General features: G+C 45.3%; 1 protein-coding gene across 1 annotated transcript in view; it reads right to left on the minus strand.

Moving 5' to 3' along the window:
* F5 (coagulation factor V) overlaps positions 1-19,601 on the minus strand; it is a 57,801-nt gene extending 38,200 nt beyond the window's left edge. The window contains exons 1-6 of the mRNA XM_006271820.4: positions 19,148-19,601; positions 15,603-15,694; positions 13,866-13,988; positions 7,177-7,389; positions 1,764-1,907; positions 499-720 (exon numbers count right to left, since the gene is read on the minus strand). Of these exons, the coding sequence (XP_006271882.1) occupies positions 499-720; positions 1,764-1,907; positions 7,177-7,389; positions 13,866-13,988; positions 15,603-15,694; positions 19,148-19,308 (955 nt within the window). The 5' untranslated portion in view covers positions 19,309-19,601. The remainder of the gene's footprint in view (positions 1-498; positions 721-1,763; positions 1,908-7,176; positions 7,390-13,865; positions 13,989-15,602; positions 15,695-19,147) is intronic.
* Positions 19,602-25,597: the final 5,996 nt, after the last annotated feature.

The raw sequence follows: 25,597 nt of genomic DNA on the forward strand, positions 1-25,597 counted from the left end.
TCAGTGAGTGCTCCAGCCACCATAAGAGGCAACATAAGGAATTTTTCCATGGATCCATTAAAAGAAATGCTAATCATTGCTCTGGGGAAATTAATATCCACTGTAAGATGACTGTGACTACTATCATGACACAGCCTTGAGCTGCCTTTATCTCCTTCAACAGTCAAGCAATCTACCGCAGTTTACCTTATCTATCCATGTGTAATCATGGTGCCCAGACGAACATTCTGTAAACAGTAAAAATCTCCCCAAAAATGAGATTCCCCATTGCTCTGCAACCTCTTTGCAACTGTGAGACTTCAGAAAGAAGTTCCACTGAAACTTGCTCCCTAGTCCTTAATGCTCTGCCTGCAGTGGTTCCTTAGTAAAACGGCCACCATATAAAATGTGGTTGCTGTGACGTTTTACAAAGTTAGAACCCTTTTAGGAGGTAAAGGAAGAAATGAATAGCACTCTCTATGCCTGTATAAATTGCCTACTAAGCAGATGTGTCCTTACCTTGCAGATGATTTTGGACAAGAGAAGATATCAGCCATCTTCCTTTCTGGCTCACAGTCATGTTTGCGGTGGTTGCTGCACCTGCCACCAGGCTGATGGTTGAGACCCTGTGATGATATTGCTCCATGGTTTGCCCATTGAAATGGACAGAGAAAATCTCTGGTTTGGAGCTCATTCCTATCAAATGCCAACTAATGTTGTCGTAAGTGCAGGCAGTTAAGTCTGAAATGGAAAGAACGGCAGGGTTCAGAATTCACATGACTCATCCAAGAATCAGAGAACAGTTCACACTAAGTTTTACTGATAGATCAAAAACAAATCCTCACTCAGAATATTTTACAAAGCTTTCTAGATCCTAGAAGAGGGGGCATGTACCTCATGCAGGATATTCAAAAGCACCAAATCCCACTGAAAGTCAGTGGGAGTTAAATGCCTAAATCTTTTAAGCATTTTTGAAAATCTCACCCCTTAGCCAGTTAATCCTCTCTTCTCTAAATAGCAGATCTGTTCATACTTGGAAAATTGTCAGGAAATCCACCCAGAGAGAATTACCCCATCCTTGAAGGCATTTAAAAAAAACAACCATGATCTTCAGACATTCACTCACTGGACTGCCTGGTTCGCCAGTAAGGAGGGGGAAACCCTTACAACAGGCCCATTAACATCCTTTTGTCCTCCAACTTCTCCCTACTTTCACTGACAGTTGAGCTGGCAACAATCCATTATCATCCTATTATACAGCGGTTTCTAATCTGTTGTATGGGTAACACCAGTGGTACACACACAACCTGTCAGTGGTACACATTAACAGATTTATTATGCTTTACATGACAAAAATTTGCTGGTGGTACTTAAGGTTGTATCATTTTAAATTGGTGCTGTGCAATCTGTCAGAGTTTGGGAACCGATCCTATACAGTCTTCTTCAGAAGTGTTCCACATGCTTTAGAGCCAGCAATTTGTTTAACCTCATCCTCATCTTGTAGGTGAAGGAAGGACATTTACTTTGTAAGTGGAACTCTCCAAATGCTTTGGCAACACGAAGCCCATACTAGGAAACCAGCAGCAAGTGTATCAAGGATAGGAGCCTCTGGAAAGTAGTGGCTATTGGAAAAAGTGGCTATTGGTTCCCTTGTGAAACCAGATGCTTGTACTGAGTTTATATGAAAAGCTTGTAGCAAGGTTATATGAAAGTCATTCTATTATGGCTCAAACAAACAGGCTGGGGTAAGAGGAAACACCTTAAGTTTATCAACTGTACAATACCTGGCAAGGTCCCATTAGTGTAACCATTAATCGTGTACTCAACAGATGCTGATTTTTGCCAGCTTTTGCTTTCATCAAACACAGCAAACATTAACACATATTCTCTGTCAAACAGCTGCTGCGACCCATCTTCCCTGAGGCTTCCTACAGGAGAAAAGTCAGATGAGTGTGAGTGTCAGATGAATGTGAAAGTAAAGCAGTTCCCGTCAATCTAACGATATCCATAACTATTCCATCAGCTTGCAGTTTAATACAGGCATGGGCCAGCAGTAACTGACTCAAAGGGAAGTCTTTTAAAACTGTGTTTTAAGTAAATTACTTCTAAGAAAAGGTTCTGGATTGGCATTTTTGGATGTCCAAGGCCTATAGAAGCCACAGGAGAGGTTCAGCCCAGTGTAAACTTCATCTAAACTACTTTTACTGTTTTAGGCATCATCTCCATAAGCAAGAAAGATCTGATTAATCTCCTCAGAAACCATTCAGTCCTTGGCTTCTCCTCTGAGACTCTTAATCAGACTTCACAAGTCCAGGTGTGATGGAGTTGTTTTGCAATGTACACCAAGCACCCCCTTCAGGACTGGACTGCAGCCCTCAGCCATGGCTCCATAAATCAGCGAACAGCCTTCAGCTACTAAGAACTTCTCATCTTTACCATCATGAGTAGATACTATAGTGATTACAGCAGTATGAGAACTTATATAGTATAATATGTAGTATAGGACTGGTGACCTACTGGTAAGAATAATTTATTTTGCATATACAAGACAGAAGGTTGGGCAGTGTGGCACCTTAAAGACCAACTGATACAGCAAGGCATGAGCTGACAAAGCATCTGATGAGGTAGGTTGTTGCCTATGAAGCTCATACCTCTCTGAAGCATTTTTCTTGAAGGTCCCTTTGCCCTGCCTTCAGCCTGACTTCAAACTAACATGGCTAACCACCTTTCCTGGATATGAATGTCACTATCATACCAATCTGGTATTGTCCCACTTTCTCCTGTTCATTACTGGCAACAAAAAAAGCAATTTTAAAAAAATGCACCAATAGTTCAATTAATGTATCTCACCCAGGACTCAACTAGAGACTTACTCTTTGGACTGCAGTAGCTTAGCCAAAAATTATGGTTCTGCAGGTTCCTCAGCTTAAGAGGAGAAACTGGCAGTGGGTCTCAGTATGTTTTACGTCATTCTGTTTATTTACAAAGTGTTCAAAGTTCAGCTTCCTTGAACACAGGAGAAACAGCCACAGATGGTTTCTCTGCACACAACTCTAAAGAGGACTGATCCAGTCCTCCTGGCCCAAAGGCCTGCACTCTAGGCCATTCCTAACATTACACACCTAGTACTGTTCAGGCTGCATCAGGCGTTCTCTGCATCTTTCTGTCATCCGCTCACCCATACACACGTTTTCTCAAGACAATACTTGGCCAATGCCCCTTCATTCAGGGCATTTAAAATTCCCAAACACCTTTTATTTGCCTCTGCCTTGTATAGTAACTTACACTTAACTGACCCTTATGGCCATCTTAAATGAAGGATCATGGTCAAACCCATGTATTTTAACCTAACCCCCAACATTATTAAGGATTTTAAAAACAGCTTAGACATTGAAAGATTAAATTACTAGTATTTATATATAAAAAAAAATCACAGCTTTCCATAAAGGATCAGAATTAAAAACACAAAGGGAAAGAGATCTGAAGGAGAACAACAAGATACCTTAAAAGCAATGTCACTCTGATGCCAACTTCATGGTAGGATGTGCAAGGGCAGACCTTTACATTCACCTGGAGTCCATATCAATGCCCAGATATATGTATGCGCTTTACAGTGAATTATTTGGTTTGCATTTTTTGTACTAAAATCCACACACACAATTTATAGACAATCAGTATACAAAATGGTCCAGCCAACAAGCTCCTCAGGGAGAGAGAGGACCAGACTATAATCAACTAGTTTCAGCCAAAGAAAGACTTTATAATCTTATGTAATGGATGGCTCAGGAGACTGGCCTGAGGTAAGGTAATCTTTCCATTAGGTCATCAGTTCATGTGCATGCCATCAATGGGTATGTAGTGACGATACAGGAACCTACCGAATTCACAATTATGTGATTTTCACAGAAACCGTGAATTTGGGCGGGCTCCACAAAAAACAGTGGGCTCACTGCAAAAAAAAAAAAAAAAAAAAAAAGAAAGAGCTTACCTGCAAACAGAGAAAAGGGCAGGAAGTCCTACGGTTTTAGAGTGGGGGATGGACAATGGCAGGGAGAGCAGAGGCGAGGGGAGGTGGACAGCAGAGGGCGGGGGAGGGTGGGGAGGCTGCATAAGCAGCTGAACCACAGTCACGGGCTGGCTCTAGCAGGTAGCCGGGAGACTGTAAACGGCTGCACTGGGGTCCACAGAGCCTCAGCACAGCTTGTTGTATGTGTGAATCCACTGCTGTACTCGCTGCATGTGTGAACCCACTCCAGGGACCCCAGTGTAGCTGCTTGCAACCTTCTGGCTGCCTGACACAGCCAGCCTGAAACCATGGTACAGCTTGGGGATGACCTGAAATTGTGGCTTAATTACCCTAATTAAGCCCAGGAAGCCATTAATCCATGCTTCACATATGAATTAATGGCTTCCCCGGACTTAATCATAGTAATTAATTTGTGGTTTTGGGCCACCTGGCAATCTGCATGGAGGGGTGGGACTGGCTGAGGGGCCCCAGCAATCAGAGGCACGGATGGGAGAGGGTGGGGGGTGCAGGGAGAGCAGACTGCTGGGTTCAGTCCACGAAAATGGTGGCCGGCCTTGGGATCTGCCCACAAAAATCAGCCAGCTGCTTCCTCAAATTCATGCACAGATGTTCATGTGGACAACAAAAAGACAATTGTTTGCAGGTCCCAGCTACAGAGTGCAGGAATGGTATAGCTTCTCAAACAGTCTTGCTATTTCCTTTGTTTCTCCCCGCCCTGCCATGGCCAAAATAGTATATATTTCCTTGTCACATTCTCAAAGATGGCCAAACCATTTTGGGTGAAACGTTAGAGATATGAGGCAGATACCTACAATGGGAAATTTCAGTCAAAATAGCTTGTCAAAATTATTAGCAGAACTTGCAGTCAGTTGGTTAAAGGAAGTGTTTCAGCGTGTGGACCATTTAACAACTCTAAAAGGGAAGGGGAAGCTGCTGCTGCTCAAGAGCTCACATCACGTTGCCACAATGGGCGCAGACAGAAGTGCAGCCCCCTGCTGTAACCGAGCACGCTTTGCAGGAAGCCTTCTGAGTTACAACAATGCCCCGGACCAAAAAGAAGTTCACTGTTGGGTCCAGAGGAGAGGGGAATCCAGCTGCTGGCAACCAGCCTGCAGCTGGTTTCCCCTAGAAATGGCCCTTTCTCCCTCCCAGCCCATGCTGTTTTCAGAATGAGAAAGGGAGCATTGAGAGTTTGGTCTGGGCTCCAACCACCCCACTTTGTGGGGCTCCAACCACCCACCCTGTCCTCCAATGGGGGATGACAAAAACCCCAGACTGAACTCCCTCTGCTCCCTTTCCTCCTTCCCTTCCTGAAAACAGTGACAGGCTGGCAGGCAGTGCAGATTGAAATTATTGAAGCTGGTCTGATTTGAAACCCTTCATGCAAGGGGGGTTTAGATTTTTGTGGGATTGGGCCCTTTGCAGCCATGCACTTTTTTGGTCATGGTTGTAGAGTGCTTTCAGGGTCAGATCAGGTGAAAATGGTCACTTCTGTCTGTGCGCAGCGATACCTCTGCAAGCTTCTGTGAGCAAAAGAAATTAGCTAAATCCCCCTAACTCTAACCCTGAATAAAATAAGATTAAAGATCCCATAGTTCTGCTGCAGAATCATGAAGAGCAAACAGTGACTTTTCATTACAGCATATATATCAGCATTATTTGACATTGATACAATCCTTAGATCTGTCTACAACTTCATTTAACCTTAATAGTAGGTGTGTTATAAGCTTCTGCTATGATTAGAGTTATAAAACCAATTTGCATTTAAAATATTCCAGATTATTTTAACTCTAAGGCCTGTGATAAAAGATAGAGGAATCAAAAATCAGTTACTTCCAAACTGGCTGCCTATAAACATGAACAAGAAGTGGGGAGGAAAATGAAAGGCCTTCCCCCATTATCACATAATCTTCACATTGGATTTTAATAAGAAAGAAAACATACTGGCTCCCAAATACAGATGTCACATTCAGAATATCTTAGACCAGGAGCAGGCAAAATATAGCACATCAGACAATTTCATCCAGCCCACAGGCAGATGCCTACCAATTCATTGCATGTAGCCCAGACCTGGGCTGCTTCTGCTGTGCTCACATGGGGCCAAGTCCTGCTCACTCCCACAGGGGCAGCTCATGCTGTGCTCCCACCCTCACCCATGGGATGGCCCTGAGCCTGGCCCCAAAGATATGGAAGCGGCCACAGCTGGCGGGGCACAGGGGGCAGCAGCAGGCGAGTGGGGGAGACAGCAGCAAGTGGGAGTGAAGCAGCAGCTGGGCAGAAGCATGGGGCTCACAATAGTGCCCTGGGGCTGGGGCCAGTGGGGGTGTGGGGTCCACCTGGCCCCATCAATGGGGCCCTCCCAGGTTCTCCCCACAAGCTGCATGCCTCTGGGGGGAAGCCTGTGCGATGGAGCTAGCAGCCTGGCCCCGCTCACTGCCCCTTGCAGGTCATGGGGAAAGGCAGGGAATTTCATTCTATGGAGCTGGGCTAGCTCCACACCCTCCTTGCTGCCCCCGCTGAGCCCCATGACCTGCACCACTGGTTTCATCATGCAGGGCTCCCACCAGTGGTGCAGGATTCAGGTGGAGAACACAGGAGCTGCAAACAAGCCCTGTGTGATGGTGCTGGTGGGCTGGTCATGTACAGTCGTGGGGCTCACTGGAACTGTGTGCCACCAGGAGGCCCCGCCTGCCGCAGGGCATGAATGCCCTGCTGCCACTAGCAGCAGGGCCTGTTAGGGGGTGTGTGTGAGACAGGGGGGAAAAGCACATCATACACATGCACCCACAGCCCCCCACAAACCCCATACCCACCCAACCACCCACAAACCCCACACACACATCCACACACCCTCCCCCACACAATATACAAAAGTAAAATGTTGATTTTGAGCTATTATGCAATCACCTCTATGTACACTATGCAAATGCACACAAAAGGCAAGAGGAGGGACTTCTGGTGGCAAAGCTCAGGGCTAGGGACAGGACTTCTGGTCCCAGGATGGCAACCAGGAGGTGGAGCACCTGTCAAGGGGTGGGGCTACCCTTGCAGCCCTCAACAGGTTACCAAAACTCGTTAAACAGTCCTCTAGCCGAAATAATTTCCCACCCATACTAGTTGGAGTAAGACAATTTTGATTAGCTTTGTCTATCCCAAGCTATTTTTATTACCTTCTTTACATATAAGCAGTGCTCCAATCAAACCAGAGTTAAAGTCCATGGTCAAGTTTTCATGCGAGTAGTAGATGTAGGTGAGACAGGGGAGGTCAGCATCTTTTGGTCCTGTTTCTGGAGTGATCTCCCACACGTACTTATAGACCTGGCCTGGAAGCACAGCATCATCCAGCTTTTCAACAAACGATGTTCTGTCATTGTACAGGGCACCTACAGAGGCAAATAAAAAGGGGGCAGACAGAGGTAACAAAGCAACGAGATTCATTAATGCATACAGTTTCTCTCCTATGATTGTCATCCAAGAACTCAATTTTCCCCTCATACCCGTGCCAGGATTTTCTATTCCACAAGTTTCAATAGAGTGACTCCTAACAGCATGGAAAGTAGGATCAGTACCAGTATCCATTCAATTTTCTTATTTATTAGAGTAAAACCCTCATAGTTTTTCTCACTGCCCCAAACAAGAGTTCTATACTGGACTGACTGGTGTTAGCCTGCTGTCATGAGAGGTGCAATAATGGAAGAGCTGCTCATCTTCTCCATGGTGCTATCTTGTTGACAAGGCACAAACCATCTGCTTTGTCAACTTCCCCGTGATCCCAACTCCACTTCTCTCAATAACATGGGCTCTCTGTGAGCCATTGTAGCCCTCAGACTTTTTGTGCTTTGTAAAGCTGAATGGTGGTTACTTCTTCACTTGGGTTTAATCTGACCCTGTTCCCTACAACAGTCAATGAAGTTTTTAACAAAAGGGCTCCATGAAGCCCCAGCTACAAAAGGTACTGTATTTATTTGAATCCAAGATTAGGTTTGTTTCCCCCTCATTCAACATGGGAAAAAAAAAGCCTTGTCTTGAATTTGAGTACCAGGACCAGAGGTGCTGCCACTACCATTGCTCCCTGAGGTGGCTGAAGGTGGATTGTGGGGTGGGAGAGGGAGTGCACAGAGGAGACTGCTGGGTGCAGGGGGGGAACACAGAGGAGACCAGATGATGCAGGGGGAGTGGCTGTGGCTGCGGTTAGAGCTGCCACTGCTGCCAAGGCCGGAGCTACCTATATGCTCCATGTCACAGTCCGGAGGCAGAGCTAGAGCTGCCACATTGGGTAAGTGGGGGTGGGGGAGGGAAGGCAGGTGACAGGGAGTAAGCAGGGGGCAGTCATGGAGGGAGTATGTGCCAGGGGGCAAAGGGTGGGGGTCAGTTTGCTTGCCACTGCTTTCTCCAGCACAGTGGTGGGAAGGATGAATTTAAACGACACCCCAGTAATTAGATTCTATAACAAAATTTTCCATAGATAGAATCTAATTATTGGTGGGGGTCACCTTAAATTCCAAGTTGTCTTGTGTTTGGGTAAATATGGTAATAGAAAGAGAGAAACCCATGGGGAAAAAAAGTAAACCTCGATTAGCCAACTGAAGTGCCTGACACGGTCAGTGATGTGACAGACCTCAATTCTGCTCCTCCCATAAATGAGGGCAAAACTCTTGGGTCCATGACATGATCAACGCATTAGGCAAAACCTTGGAGATTTTCATAACAATCTGCAATGTTAAAGCAATTAATGGCATCATAAAACAAGGAATAAGCCACAAAGGTATTCCACAAAACTGTGTGCGCACGCATACACGCACGCACACATACATGCTCTTTTGTGGAATACCTTTGTGGCTTATTCCTTGTTTTATGATGCCATTAATTGCTCTAAAATGTGGTTGGGTCACAACTTAAGACATGATTAAATTGGTTAATCACTAAGCGCAACATGTACCAGGGGCCAAAGTGTGGCCCAAGGGCAACACAAGAGCAAATGAGCCACATAATGTTGAACAACAAACTCACTCAGAGATATCATATGCCTGATTATGTCTACAGCTTTTATGTACACACAGCTGCATGGGAAATGAAAGAATCACCAATGCATTTTTCAAGAGAGTATTTAAACATTCACTAGACAGGAGGATATTTTGCAATTTTTAGGACAAGACTCGCTGAAAAGGTTGTGGGTGGCTGGTGCAAACAATGCATGAGGCGGCAAGAGAAATGTCCTGAAGTTCATTTACTGCACAAATAGTCATGGGCCAGATCCAAAGGTCACAGACATGCTGAAGCTTGCTCTATTTTACAAACGAGTCTGTGGAGGATTTTGAGTCTTTCCTCCTTCACCTTTAGACCTTGGTGGGAAAGTCTTCTTGTTCCACAGTACTTCGGAAAATTTTAAAATTTTCCACTTCTGGACAAAACCAAGACTTTGTTTGAAAAAAAAAAAAAGAGAGATTTTCCCCTTGTCCCCCAGCCCATAATAGCCAATTACCTGCTGGTCTGGGTATTCTCATAGGTTGTGGAAAACCCAGATTCAAGTCTTTCTCTGCTTAGTTCAGGCAAGGAACTCCCACATGCCAGGGTAATAGCCTAACTACTAGATTAGAAAGTCCGTTTCTTTCTCTGATGCATCTCTACTTACTGGTATACTTTCTACTTTCATGCTGCAGATTCAGGTCTCTGATTAAGCACCAATTAGAAAGAAAGTTAACGTCAAGTTGCATTCCACTCTGTTTTTGGATGATGCTACATGAATTGACAGGGAGGTGCAGCATTTTTAAACAACTATTTCTACCAAAATTTGGTTTATTCTCTGGAGCAATGACAGAATGCCATCACGCTGCCTTAGAACCAGGTAATCCTGTAGAGCAGCCATGTCAAAGATATGGCCTGTGAAGCCAGATCCAGAGCCACATTATCTGACCTTGGGTCTCCCAAGTGGTCTACACATGCCATGCAGCAGACCAGTTCTGCACGCAGCGCCCAAGACACACACCACGTGGCACTTGCTTTGAGATGCCTGCTGCCCATGGCATCCACATGGGGCCAATGCAGGTCCCTCCCCCTCCCTTCTCCCCCCACAAGCTAGACCCAGTGCCTGTGGCATCCACTCTGGGACATGAGCTGCATGTAGTACCTACTTTGGCCAATCTGGGATACAAGCCACATGTTGTGCCTGCTCTGGCCAGTTCAGGAAGGGCACGTGCCGCGTGCTGCAGCACAGATTTTGGAGCAGGTGCACCATGCAGCACGGTCCTATAATGGCCAGGGAAGGCAGTGGATCCATCATGCAAGGGATTGGGGGGTGGGCGCCAGGGTTCCCTGCATGCCGGATGCAGTGCCTGATCTAGCCAGTCTGGGAGTGTGCCATACATGTATGTGGTGTTCACCCTGGACTAGCTGGAGGTGACACTGTGTGTGGCTTATGTCCCAATCCAGCCAGAGTAGGCACTGTGTGCAGCACAGTCTTGGACCAGATAAAGAGAGCATTGGAAACCTGAAAGCCATGGGGAGACCAGCACTACAGAACAGGTAAGGAACAAGAAGGTAAGAAACAATGGGCCCCTTGGGACTTGGAGCGGGGGGGCAGCAAAGGCACCAGTTGCAGGGCTTAAGTGCCTATATACTAATGCTAGGAGCATGGGGAACAAGCAGGATGAACTAGCACTCCTGATTGCACTAAACACCTATGACTTAGTGGGTCTAACAGAAACCTGGTGGGATTCATCCCACGACTGGGCGGTACATATTGAGGGCTATAGATTGTACAGAAAGGACAGGTCAGGGAAGAAAGGGGGGGGGGGGAGGTTGCACTTTATGTCAGTGAGCAATATACATCAACCCTCATCAAGACAGAATCCAAGGTTGAGGAAGTAGAAGGATTGTGGGTTAGGCTACATGGTGGGCAAGGAGAAAGGGATTTGGTGGTAGGGGTCTGCTACAGACCCCCACACCAAGGGGAAGAAATAGATGCGGGGCTCCTGAGGCAACTCTTGGAGACCATAAAAGCTAAAGAGGCGGTAGTCATGGGGGACCTAAACTACCCGGACATCTGCTGGGAGACGCAAACAGCAAAGTCCCACCGCTCACGCAGGTTTCTAACCTGTGTACAGGACCTCCACCTGACACAGGAGGTGCATGGTCCCACTAGGGGGAATGCCATACTGGATCTGGTATTGGCAACAGGGGATGACATGATAGGGGACCTCCAGATCGGTAGCCATTTGGGAGACAGTGATCACCTAATAATAGAATTCAACATAAGACGGCGAGTGGGTAAGGTAACTAGTAGGGTGAAAGTGCTAGACTTTAGGAAAGCTGATCTCAATGCACTCAGGCAATTAGTCAAGGATGCACTGCAGAGTAGGAGTTTTGAAGGGATGGGAGCCCAAGAAGGGTGGCTGTGCCTTAAGGAAACAATCCTTCGGGCACAAAGCAAGACGATCCCCGAGCGAGGCAAAAGAGGGAAAGGGGCCAGGAGGCTTCCATGGCGGACCACAGAAATCCAGGGCAGCTTAAGGGCCAAAAGGGGAGCACATAAAAAGTGGAAACAAGGTGAGATCACTAAAGATGAATATACCTCCTCTGCTCATGCTTGTAGGGAGGCAGTTAGACGGGCCAAAGCTGCCATGGAGCTGAGGATGGCAACCCAAGTAAAAGACAACAAAGAATTGTTTTTTAGATATATTGGGAGTAAAAGGAAGGCCCAGGGAGGAATAGGACCCCTGCTAAATGGGCAGAAACAATTGGTGACGGACAGGGGGGACAAGGCTGAACTCCTCAATGAGTTCTTTGCCTCAGTGTTCCTAAGTGAGGGGCAGGATAAGGCTCTCACTGGGATTGTAGAGAGGCAGCAGCAAGGTGCCAGACTTCCATACGTAGATCCTGAGGTGGTGCAGAGTCACTTGGAAGAACTGGATGCCTTTAAGTCGGCAGGCCCAGATGAGCTCCATCCGAGGGTGCTGAAGGCACTGGCCGACATCATTGCAGAGCCACTGGCGGGAATATTCGAATGCTCGTGGCACACGGGCCAAGTCCCGGAGGACTGGAAAAGGGCTAACGTGGTCCCCATTTTCTAAAAGGGGAGGAAGGAGGACCCGGGCAACTATAGGCCAGTCAGTCTCACCTCCATCCTTGGTAAAGTCTTTGAAAAAATTATCAAGGCTCACATTTGTGAGAGCCCGGCAGGGCAAATTATGCTGAGGGGAAACCAGCACGGGTTTGTGACGGGCAGATCGTGCCTGACCAATCTAGTCTTTCTATGACCAGGTTACGAAACGCCTGGACACAGGAGGAGGGGTGGATGTCGTATACTTAGACTTCAGGAAGGCCTTCGATACGGTATCCCACCCCATACTGGTGAACAAGTTAAGAGGCTGTGATGTGGATAACTACACAGTCCGGTGGGTGGCGAATTGGCTAGAGGGTCGCACCCAAAGAGTCGTGGTGGATGGGTCGGTCTCGACCTGGAAGGGTGTGGGCAGTGAGGTCCCGCAGGGCTCGGTCCTTGGACCGATACTCTTTAATGTCTTCATCAGTGACTTGGACGAGGGAGTCAAATGTACTCTGTCCAAGTTTGCAGATGACACAAAGCTATGGGGAGAAGTGGACACGCCGGAGGGCAGGGAACCGCTGCAGGCAGACCTGGATAGGTTGGACAAGTGGGCAGAAAACAACAGGATGCAGTTCAACAAGGAGAAATGCAAAGTGCTGCACCTAGGGAGAAAAAATGTCCAGCACACCTACAGCCTAGGGAATGACCTGCTGGGTGGCACAGAGGTGGAAAGGGATCTTGGAGTCCTAGTGGACTCCAAGATGAACATGAGCCGGCAGTGTGACGAAGCCATCAAAAAAGCCAATGGCACTTTATCGTGCATCAGCAGATGCATGACGAATAGGTCCAAGGAGGTGATACTTCCCCTCTATCAGGCGCTGGTCAGACCGCAGTTGGAGTACTGCGTGCAATTCTGGGCGCCACACTTCAAGAAGGATGCGGATAACCTGGAGAGGGTCCAGAGAAGGGCCACTCGTATGGTTAAGGGCTTGCAGACCAAGCCCTACGAGAAGAGACTAGACAAACTGGACCTTTTCAGCCTCCGCAAGAGAAGGTTGAGAGGCGACCTTGCAGCTGCCTATAAGTTCATCACGGGGGCACAGAAGGGAATTGGTGAGTATTTATTCACCAAGGTGCCCCCGGGGGTTACAAGAAACAATGGCCACAAGCTAGCAGAGAGCAGATTTAGACTGGACATTAGGAAGAACTTCTTCACAGTTCGAGTGGCCAGGGTCTGGAACGGGCTCCCAAGGGAGGTGGTGCTCTCCCCTACCCTGGGGGTCTTCAAGAGGAGGTTAGATGAGTATCTAGCTGGGGTCATCTAGACCCAGCACTCTTTCCTGCTTATGCAGGGGGTTGGACTCGATGATCTATTGAGGTCCCTTCCGACCCTAACATCTATGAATCTATGAACCTAAGAAAGCACTGGATCTGACAGGCAGGTGGATGGGGGTGTCCATGGGGCTAGCCCTGCACTGTTCATCTGGCCCACAGGGCCAGATTAGTTTGACACCCAGAAGTAGAGAGCTCACCTCCTGCTAGGAGGTGCTAAGTACCTGTGATTCTCAAGGTGTTTTTTTTACCACCTTGTCAGATAACTGCAACTGAAAGTCAGCCTGGTACATCTCAGAAACCAGCAGTGCCATTACTAGTACTATATGGCCCCAAGAGATAAGAGACTGGTGCTTGGCACAAAGTTTTAGTGCAGATCTGAACATCAAATATCACTAGTATCCAATCCATGTATGGGTGCTGGTAAGGGCTCTTTATTGATGTGTGTCTGGGGTAGAACAAATGGGATTTTAGAGCTCTTACCTTCTGACTGTTTGTTGAAAGCTATGCCCTGTGGGTGAATGGTGAGTGGCTTGTCAGCCATGTTCTTAAAGTGAACCACTAAAGTGTCTCCCACTTCAGCACGTAGAGTTGGTCCCATAAGTCCTGCAAAAATTCAATGTGGAAAGAAAGAAAAATATTGAGTACAAGACACTGTAACTTAAGAAAGAGGAAGACAACCTTTTCCCTTACTAGGAATATGAATTCCCTTTAAAGGTCAGGCAGCACAAAACAGCCACGGAAGTTAAAGCTGGCATATTGAGGATTAAATCTGGTCAGCTATTTAGCTGTGAAATCCTAACACACAGCAGGAACATACATAAGGCTGTCGCCCAAAGAAAACAGAGTTATGGATTATATGTTGAAGAAATGACCTGAAAATCATCTCTCATCTGAATATGCTCAGCAGCTGCCAGGGTTCAAGGGCCCCAAGGAAAAGGTAGATGGTCTCAGTTTCAGAGAGTGTAGACCTTCTAGACTGGCTCCCTAGACTCCATGATTTGAGACTGCTACATTCCCAGGATGCAGGTATCAGATATTCCATCTGGCCTGGGCATCGGAAAGCTCTGGGGGTTCTCAAGTCCAGAACAGCTGATATAGCAGGGCTGCCACAGACCCATGAATCCTGGAAGCTCTGGAGTCCCAAATCTGAGACTGCACCGCAGACAGACAGCTAGGGAGCTGGACAGCAGGGCTTCATCAAAACCCTGCCTTGACCAGTCAAAAAGTTCATAGGAAGTGGCACATTTCCACTTGTTGGGCCATCACGTTCCATTTGCTTGATGCACGTTAGCTTTTATCCTTTTCAGTAACACGTATTTAGTACTGACCACAGCTTTTAAACGTTCATATTTGTATATCTATGCTAGGCTTGAAACAGATCTCAGATGATGCTGTGATTACTTAATGCTACATTGGCAATAAATTCTAACAACTCCTTGGAGCCAGGAGAAAAGCATACCATAAAGCTATGACTAAATGGGTAATTCTATTGATATCCAGCAGGCTTATCCTCCCTACCAGGAACGGGCTGGAATAAACATTTCTAGGTTTGCCAAGTCCTGTGGTGCTTTGTTTTAAATCAGATCAGAAACTGTTCAAAACTCATTTGTACGCTATTCATAAATTGTATGGAAAATTCTGAAATACCCCATATGCTGTATGAAATCTTCTATTGCTTCCTTTGCTACCAACAAGTGGGCACTAAATATTAGAGGATAGATGTGTTGAACTGGCTTCATGAATTTCTGCAGCCACCACAGCAAACCCAACAGTGCACAATGTATTACCCATGTCCCTGCTGTTTGATTATGCTCTCGTCTGAATCCATATACTAACTGAACTTGGTCAGTCTGGTCTTCTGGACCCTTTTCTTTAGCAAACAGTCAATGCACTCAAAATTTCACTTTTAACAAATCAATAGTTTTCTGTCAGAAAATTTCTGACCAAATCTGCAAATACAGATACAAGAACAAGAGCAGTACACACACAAACAAATCAACAGCACTTGCCAGCAACAGTTTGCCTACAGAAAATGCACTCATATTTATGTTTCTATGTGATAGTCTTCTCATCAGTGGGTTACCAAAGGCATTAGAGAAAGAGAGCCAACTTGCTAAAGATTACCTAATAGAGACTGAGCGTGCAAGTGAACAAGAAAGCATAAACCTGAGAATGCAAGCGAGCACTATGGGCATTCAGAAAATATTTTTTGCTTACCCAAGAATTGATCCATTGTTTTTTCTTTCTTGAAGTCAGCATCATAGGCTTTGTAGGTGATTTTCTTAAAGATGGGCTGTGTACTTGCTAATCTGAAATTGGATGCATTCAAAAACAAACAAAAGGGCAAAGATTTTTGGAGATGCTGCATTTTCAAAATCTGAACTCTACTCCCACATCTGCCAGTCATTCCACCATTGGCTCTCTGCTGCCTTTATGTATTTACACTGACAACTCTTTGGGAAGGAAATGTCTCCAACACAATTTGTTCTTTGCCTTGGTTGGGGCTTCTGGAAAGCTCTGTGGTACAAAAAATAACTTGGCTAGCATTGTGTAGCCCGTGTCAAATCTTTGGGGAAGATGGTAGTATTTTCCCTGCTTCACAAACAAGGAAATGAGGGCACAGAGAGGTAGTGGTGAACTGCGCAGAGCCCTGCAGGAGCTGCGTGACAAAAACTGTGACCAGGATATGAAACTCCCCAGCTTGTGCCCTAAAACTGTCCATGATTTCCATACAATCAATCAGTCAGAGCAGTAGTTCTTTCTCGTAGCAACTGTCTTTACATTTGATACAAAAAAGAACAAAAGCTTGCAGTGCACAGCACCATCTCTCTTTAGAGAGACTAATTCACTCATGGAAACTTTTCTACTGGTCTCAGAAAAAAAATATTGACAAAGTCTAAATCTAACATAGAAATGTTCCTTTTTATGGCCTTCTGCAAATGTAGGACTCAGCCCATGTTAAAAAAGGGGGGAAAAAAAGACCCAAATTTCCCAAACAAAGCAAACCAATCCCTCCCTCCCCTACGCAAAAAAACTTCACTACACACAATTCTTCCCTCCAGAGGGAGAGAACAAATAGTACATGATACAGCATATCATCACCTAATGCACTATAAGAAGGTGCACAGATATTACTGTGATGAGACAGCAGTGTAAGAACCTATATAGACTAGCTCTCCAATCCTAATCCTTGAAGAAGTCTCAGTGAAGCTAGTAGGCCTGTGCGAGTAGGCAGCTATTTGATCTGGCTTCGGATCTGGCCGCTTCGGATGCCAGGGATCCAATCTGGAGCTCCAGACCGGGTTTCTGCTTCGATTCGGCCAAAGCGGCTCTGAAGCTGCCTCGGAGATCCGGCCATAGTGTATAATGGGGAATCAATGAAATATTTATAACTTCATTGTTTTTTGTTTGATTTGGATTAAACTTGCAGGGGTGGTGGCCCCTGGTGAGGCCACAAAGTTTGCCAAGTTTCAAGGAGATGGGTGCAGGGGTTTGGGGGGAACTGCACTGCAAATTCTTGAAAGCAAACTCATGTCAGGTGTATGTGTTACACCACAGGGGGGTGAAAACTGCAGGGATGGTGGCCTCTGCTGCAGCCACGAAGCCTGCCAGCTGTTGGGGAGACTGATGAAGGGCTTCTGGGTTCTGGGGCCTTGCACCCCTAGTTGCTAACAGACAAAACTTGTGCCATGGGTGCTTGTGCAACTGACTGTCTGTATCTTGGGGCAGTTGATCATATTGATTCTTTCCTCTCCTTAGTGTGGGGTTTTGTAGGTGTTAATTGTTGCTAATTAACGGGCTACATTAGCTAGCAACCGTGTATTGAGCAGGTCCCACAGTGAATCATGATTGATTGGTAACTGGTAACACAGTAGCTTAGCAGCCAGGCCTGCAGTAGTTCCCCCCAAGACAGACACAGTCAGTTGCACAAGCACCCATGTCATGAGTTTTGCCTGTCAGCAGCTAGGGGTGCAGGGCCCCAGAACCCCCCTGCACCGATCTCCTCGACAGCTAGCAGGCTTCGTGGCCGCAGCAGGGGCCACCACCCCTGCAGCTTTCACCCTGCTGTGCCTTAACACACACAGGGCCATCTAAGTCACAAGTTTTGCCTGTCAAAAGCTTGAGGGGCAGTTCCCCCCAAACCTCTGCACCAATCTTCTTGAAACTTGGCAGGCTTTGTGGCCTCACCAGGCACTACCACCCCTGCAGTTTTTACCCCCCCCCCCCCCCCCCCGTGTTGTAACACATAGATGTGATGCGAGTTTTGCTTTCAAGAATTTGGGGTGCAGTTCCTCCCAAACCCCTATACCAATCTTCTTGAAATTGGCAGGCCTCATGCTCTCAGCAGAGGCTACCACCCCTGCAAATGTCATCCAAATCAGACAAAAAACAACAAAGTTGTAGATATTTCAATGATCCCCCCATTAAACCCTATGGCCGGATCTCCGAAGCGGCTCTGAACCACTTTGGAAAGCCTAACGAAGTCAGCACTTCGATCCAGACATGCTGCTTCAGACGCAGAAGCATACGAAGCTTCTCCAGATCTGAAGCAGAGTCCAAAGCCTTGCACAACTCTAGAAGCCAGCAGAGTTTTTTTCGTTTTCTTTTGTTTTTAAATAAACCTGCGTTTTGGCTTTAGGCTCATAGCTGCTCTAGTCCTGTTCATTCTGCTAGTGATATACAAGGACACTAATAGGCTATGATTTTCAGAGTATATTTTGCATGTGTAGGCCAATCATTTTGCAATTCAATCTAAAATGAGGAGTAAAAGTAACACCAGCTTAATACATTTTGCTGGAAAAGGATCCAAGCAAACATTTGACTCTGTAATCTCTGCTCACCCAAACTCTCACATAAAGCATTTTATAAAGGTTACCAAAAAGCTGTCTAGAAACAACCCTAGCTTTTGCTCACTATAGGTTTGGACTAAGGTCTGTTGAAGTCAAGGGACTTTGGCAAAGGTCCTCAATTAGATTGCAGTGGAAGAATAAAACTGAAAGGCTCTATATTACCTCCACAATTTGTAGACCCCATGTGATTTCATAATCCTTTCAAACCCACCAAGCTGCACTCATGGCATAAAAGCAAAACTGTCAAACAAAATCATTAAAAAATCTTGTGATGTTCTCATGGTGTTCTTTTTGATTTGCCTCCTGATGTTTAAGCTTTTAATGAGGAGAACTACATTTTTTGTTTTGTTTGGAACAAAAGTGGAGATTCTGATTTCTATCACTAGCTCCAGGAGCTGGCACTGTAAAAGAAAAGCATCAAATATCAGAAGTCTCAGGAAAGAACAGCAAGAATTGGCAGCACTATGCAAGCATGATTCCCACAGAGGCTTGGAGTGCACAAAGAAAAATATATATTTTTTTGTGATTCCTTAGTTGGTCTAATAAAAGGTATCATCTCTGAACCAAGAGTTCTAGTTTTGCATTTCAGAGACCATCAGAGCATGCTCAAGCCTACTTAAGCTCAGGATTGACTTTGTTAATGAAGTATCATTAAAAACTGCCCAAAGAACTGGGGGAGGTGGGGGGTGGATATCACACCTGTCTATTTGGATAGGTAAAAATTACCTCAAAACACAGTACTACATTAAAGGCCTGATCCAAGCTGGAGTCAATGGAAAGATTCCTATTGACTTGGGGGGGGTAGACCTGGTTTTTAGCCCCATCAAGTGTTAAGTCCTTAAGAGACTCAAATCCCCATCAGTTACAAGAAGAGGGTAGATACACCCCTCTTCTTCCTGCACTGTTTGTTACCTGGTCTCTTCCTTAGGTTCTGGTCTGTAGCTCCAGCTGGTGATCTGTGCTGCTATGTAATGCTCCCTGATCCGACCTGCTCTCACCACACACTGCTCCAGACTCAGCCACCACACACCCAGTAGCATCCAGAGGAGGAGGTGATTGCAGCTGTTTGTCATGGTGCAAGCTGCTCCTGATGCTGCTCTGGGAGATGCATCAGGCAGTGGCTGCTGTTTTTGTGGTTGCTTCTCAGAACTTCCCGACTAGGAAATGCATTCACTGTGGTTAGTGATGCAAGAGTAGTAGTATTTGCAACGCCCAGGTCACTGCTCTTCACCTCCTCCTCCCCCTCCTCCCGCTGATGGGAATCATTAGTGGAGATAAACAGTTCTTCAGGCTGATTTTCAAGTGAGCACCCCCTCATATCTTCCCTGTAGAAAAGTAGCCTGAACCCTACAAGACAGCATAAAATGTTCACAGGGTAGTCATTTACTAGGGCAGGAGGGTGTTAGAAGAAGCAAGCCAGAAAGCCAATGTTTATGGCTAGGGACAGAATTGCACATAAACAGGTATAAGCAATATACTTATTATACATTTAAACTTGTATAAGTGATTAGAAACCAGTTGAAATCTGTAACATAACAGAAGTTCAGCGCACATAAACTGCTTTCAAAGTGGCCAAAACTGGTTTAAGATAAACTGGATGGATGTAGTATCAGACTTAACTGATTTAGGTTAAATCAGTTTATTGAACTTCTGCCACAGATGCCCTCCAGATTCAAGGTAGCTCACAGTCCCCCAGCATCCCAGGATGCTTTGCACCTCCCCTGCCAACCTCCTTTCACACAGTGGGCAGGCTAGCCTTGGCCCAAGCTGTCTGCTCCAACAGAACAAGGTGGTGTGCTTTAGCACCCCCCAGCTTTTGACCTGGGCCACTGCAGATATATGGCTGCATTTTGGAATCAAAAGTGAATGCCTGTTCACTTGTTTATTGGTTCAATATACTCAGCTTAGACTAGCCTGAGAAGATTGAGTTGATTCAACACTGAGCTTTTCGACTCTCTACTTTGCCCATTTGGTTGAAGTGTAGGGTTAGGAAGCATGCAGAAACATTCTCCAGTTTGACCAGGAAAACTGGACCACATCTTAGGGCTGGCCCTGGTGAGTGTTCCAGCTAGAGAGATGAAAATTTCCTAGCACCCAAGGGATCACCCCAATCTCCAGAGGAGAGAGGAAGACCCTTTATCCCCAGCAGGGTGGGCATTTGAAGGGTCTGGGAACTGCTCATAGCCACAGAGCCTTGAACCACTAAATCATGATGCAAATTCAACCTAGATTTGTAGTTGCTGAAAGCTGTTACTTCATGACCAGTTTGGTGGCCTGTGGGAAGGAAATTATAGGCTTCACTTTAGTTCCCAGTACAGAGAGTCCACATCAAGGGATAACTGGCACTGTGGACCATCTTCCTGAAAGCCAACCAGACAGATCCGAATAAGCCAGGGATATATAACTCCTTCCCTCACCTACTCAGACTCCTGGCCCACCTGTAAGTAGGACCAGTCAAAAATGTTTGAATTAAATTCTTCCTATGGCAATTTTTGTTGACTTTTTCAAATTCAGTCATTAACATTTTCATGCCTTCTTTGATGTACATTTATTTTACTGAGAACATAAAATAGAAACATTGTAATCTTTTTGTGTAGAACTAAGATTTTGGTAAAACATTATCAAGTCACTGCTTAAACAATCAAAAAAGGTTTACTGAAATGTGCCCTTTATAAAAAAAAGTAAACACACTAAAACAAAAACAAAATTTTAATTTCTCCAAATTACTTGCCAACTAAGGCAGAGCAATTCTTCCTTTGGGGTATATTTGCAGGACTGCACAGGGGGAACTTGTCCATGCTGTTTCTGTTCTGTGCATGGCTATCTTCTATCCCCAGGGCTTTTGTAGATTTTAAAGCCAGAAAGTTCCATAATGATCTAGGTTGGGTCTCCTGTGTAAACTGGGCCCTTCTCTAAATTAATATTTGCTTCAAGTCCAACATCTGTGGTTGGACCAAAGTGTACAGTTTAGAAGGCACTTGCATCCCCTACAATTCTTTCCAAAGGGTATTTACCCTCATTAACATCATGCACCTAATTTCTAGTCCAACCTCAGCATCTTGCTAACAGACTAGCCTTAAAGCTCTTAATTCCAATGCCAGAGGGTATTCATTCAATACCCTTATGGGTCAAGTAATAACTGCTGAACCTCTGAATTTGGAGAGAAATACTTTCTGGCCAAGAGGAAACAACCCACTGCATAACCTTCTAGTCTCAGAACTTGCAGCACCACTGTTCCAGAGGTGGGCTGCAGGACACTGTTCTGTTCCTTGTCACTACTGGCGTAAATCATCCAAAAGTGTCCCTATAGCTGAATCAGCATGTCTTGTTCCTAGTTTGCAAAATATATAGCACCTCTCGCGTGTGTCATGTCTGGAATTAATCTGACTCATCTCTAGCTTCAACTTCTAATTGTTAGATCTGGCAATGATTTTCTTTGAGACTGAAGTGCCAACTTTTACAAATTTCTTCCTAATATGGGTATTTCCAAACTTTGCTACAGCTTTGCCTGCTAGGCTGAATACACCACTATCAAATTTCTGCACCCATGTAGATATTTGCATACTCAACAAGCCATCCCATAACCTTTTCTTGGATGAACTAGGTAGACTGAGTCCTTCACAATAAGACATGTTTTCTAGGGCTGTGCAAAGCTTCAGGTGCTGATTCAATCTGGAGGAGATTTGGCTTGATTCAGTGGCTGAATCGCTGAATCAAATCAGGGGATCAGTTAAAAGGTCTGAATCGATTCGGAAAAGATTCACAGAGCTTCGGCGATTTGGGTAGTCCCTGCTGGCTGCAGCAGGGAGCTGGACCTGGACTCCATGCTGGTAAGTAGGGGGTGGCGGGGGCTGGAGGAGGGGGGAGGGGACCATGGGGGGACCCAGGCCAGGCCCCATCCTTTGTCTGCTCCCCCAGCCCCCCCGAGCACCCCCTGACCCCCGCCTGCTCTCCCAGCCTCCCCCTCCCCCCCACCACCAATGGCTGCCCCACACACCCCAGCTCCCAGTTGTTTAAAAAAAAACCAACCAACCCTAGTCACTGGGTGCTACCAGGCAGGGGGCTATCCCCGCTGCCCTCAACAGCCCCATGCCACATGGGGGGCTCTGCCATGAGGGGGCTGGAAGAGTGGGTAGGGGTCAGGGGGCTCATGGTAGAGCCCCCCACATGGTGCAGGGCAGTGGGGGGAGGGGTTGTGGGGACTGCCCCCCCGCTGGGCAGCAGCCGGTGAGTGCCAGGCATTTCCCCACCCCCAAAGAGCCAGGAGCTGGGGTGGGCAGGGGATGAGGCCTGTGTGATTCCAAGGTTCCACTGATTTGGAAGTAGCTGAATCTCCGAATCAGATTTGACTGAATGGATTCAGGACAGTGATTCGAATCACCGAATTGAATCACTGTCCCCCAAATCGGCTGAATCCGAATACTAGCCACTTTGCACAGGCCAAATGTTTTCCCCAAACCATTCATCCTTCTTATGGCTCCCCTCTGAACTTTCTCCCATCTCTGGTAAAAGTCATACTAGTATCAAATAAAGAGGCAATAGAAGTGCTCTACTTCTACTTGAGTTTCTATTATCTACATGTTCCATGATCTCATCAGCCCTTTTAACCCCAATGTCATACCATGGAAGTTACGTTCAACAGAACATCTACCCTGCATTTTGACTGACTTCAGACTAGTACCTCTCTCCAACTGATTATCAATCATCATCCCAAATCTTTTTCCGTCATCTCATCCCAGGCCAAGACCGCTTAATCATGTAAATCAGGACTACGCTCATTTGTGCATGCATGACCTTACATTTGGCCATCATGAAACACATTTGCTTACAACCATTTTAAACAAACCAAGTCACTTTGTATCAGTGTTTTCACATCATTATTTCCCACTTCTCTAACCTTCTTTTAATCTACAGTGATTTTATGTTCTCCAGATCACTGATAAAAAATGTTAAATGACACTGGGCCAAGAACTAACCCTTGAAAGAGCCCAATAGAAACACCCTCACTTGCTGATGATTTACAATTTCTGTTTACAATTTTATGTCAAGACCAATCAGTAAGGCAGTTAAATCCAGACCCTCCCCCCCTCAAAAAAAAAAACAAAACTAATGCGCATTAAACATATTATTCTACTTTCTTAATTAAAATATCATGTTGTAACAAGTCAAACAACTTGAAGAAGTATATTGCATCAATCCTATTATTTCTATCAACACAGTTTGTTAACTCATTGAAAAAGCTGTCAAGTTAAGCAGGATCTATTTTCCATAAATTGATATTAAATGACTGTAATTATCCTAGTTTACTTTTTGATTAATCAAATCCTGTATCAGACATTCCAGGATTTTCCCCTGAGATCAGTGTCAGGCTGACAAAGTCTATGATTATCCAGGATATTTCACTTCCTCCTTAATGCTAGCCCAACATTAATTTTCATCTAGTCTTCTGAAACGTCATCAGTGTTTCAAGATTGATTGAAAATAGGTATTCATGGTTAGATCATTTAAAAATTGTTGCATGCAAGTTATCCAGACTTCCTTATTTAACAGATGTCTAACTTGAGTAGATATTGGAAAACAAACAAACAGTCTCCTTAGTTACTGCTACAAGGGAAATTATTTTCTCACAATATGGATGCATCATCTGGATTCCCCCCTCCATGCAGAATAGAAATATTTATTGAACATTCTGCATTGGTTTTGGTAATTCTACCATTTTATCCCAGATATACTTGAACTCCTCAGTATTCTTATTTGTTCTAACCATGAGTTTATTTCTCTTATTCATTTTCTATAGTTCTTAGCATCTAATTTCTATTTATTGTCAACAACTTTTTTTTAACTGTTAAGTTATTTATAGGTTGGAGGAAGGGGGAAGAGGGAGTGGCTGTTTTGTTTTGTTGGTTGTTTTTTTTTTAATAGCCAGAATGATTTTTTTTAGGCGAGTGTAGCCTTCTTCTTTGATTACAGCATGTATATTTGCTAGCACATACTTAAACATTCCCCATTCAACATTCACATTTTTCTGTTTAAATTCCTTTCTCTTTGCTGATTCAGCTCAGTCGTTTTCAGCTGTGAAACTGGACCTGTTAAATAAAGCACAAGACTTAATGTTACCAGTTTAGACTTTATTATATTTGCACATACCAAATGTAATCCAGTCATGATCCATTGCACCTAAGGAACCAGTGGTTTGCAGCTCTGTGTTGAGCTCCTCTGTTAAGATGAAAGTCTAATACAGAATTTCACCTGATGGAGAGAGTGTTTTTTGAGTAAAATCATCTGTAACATTTTGACATAATTCCTGACATCAGACATCCAGGAGGTATTGACGTTCTCTATGATAATGCAGCTTCTTCTTCCCTCTGTATTTTAAAGGAGTTTTAGTAACTGCTCATCCTGTACTCCAGCATGATTTTCCTCTTGGTGGCAAACACTAATAAGTACTTTAACATTTTATTTTAATCAGGGCACTGATCCATAAACATTCAAGATTTGTTTTTCAGCAGAGACTGTGAAACAGGTTTCAACATTTTTGAGAGTGCTACTCATCTACTTGGTCCACTTAATCCTTCCTAAAAATCACTAGATACAACCTATTTAACAGGCTACTTGTGCAACTCTTCCCAAACAGTTTAAAAAATACCATTCAAGTAGAATCCCAACTAGGTTGATTTTGAATAAGTCCAAATTCTCTGGTCAATTAACCTGACTTGACAGTCATGCTTATGCACTTAAAGAATTTCTTTTCCTTGTATCCCCTGCAGCCTTGAGATTAATTTGGTCCTCAATCTTGACTACTAAATGAAGACTCATTTGTTTCTTTTGTACCCTTTCCTAATGTAATTAAACTCACCCCTGACTAGTCCAAGGTGGCCAGTCACAGAAAAGGTGGCTGAAGATTATCTATAGATTTAGTACACCGTTAACTTCATCAGGAAGCTACAATTCTAAAATTCTAAAAGCCTTAATCTGTTTGTCTGTTTGCCTGTAATGCTTTATTCGTGCTCTGATTTACTGACAAACAGCCAGAGCATGAAGAAACGTTCAGACAAGTGTCAGAATGCTGCCATGATGGCGGGACACAGGGCTCAGGGGGGCAAGGCCAGCCCTGCTCCCTGGAGGCAGTGGCAATGAAGCAGATTGAGTGGCTTTGCCCCTCCCTTTGCAGGTGATGGTGGTGGTGGCAGAGGGGGAAATGGGGTCAGGATGCTGCGGGGGGCCGAGGCCACTGCCGCTGGTCTCTGCTTACCCCTCCCCAATTCTATTGTCGCCACCTGCAGGGCCAACATGGCAGTCGTGGGGGGAAGAGTAGGCCTGACGTGGAGGGGGGGAAGAAGCAGGTACACCATGGCAGCAGCA

The sequence above is a fragment of the Alligator mississippiensis genome, chromosome 1 (genome assembly GCF_030867095.1).
Source record: "Alligator mississippiensis isolate rAllMis1 chromosome 1, rAllMis1, whole genome shotgun sequence".
Lineage (NCBI taxonomy): Eukaryota > Metazoa > Chordata > Crocodylia > Alligatoridae > Alligator > Alligator mississippiensis.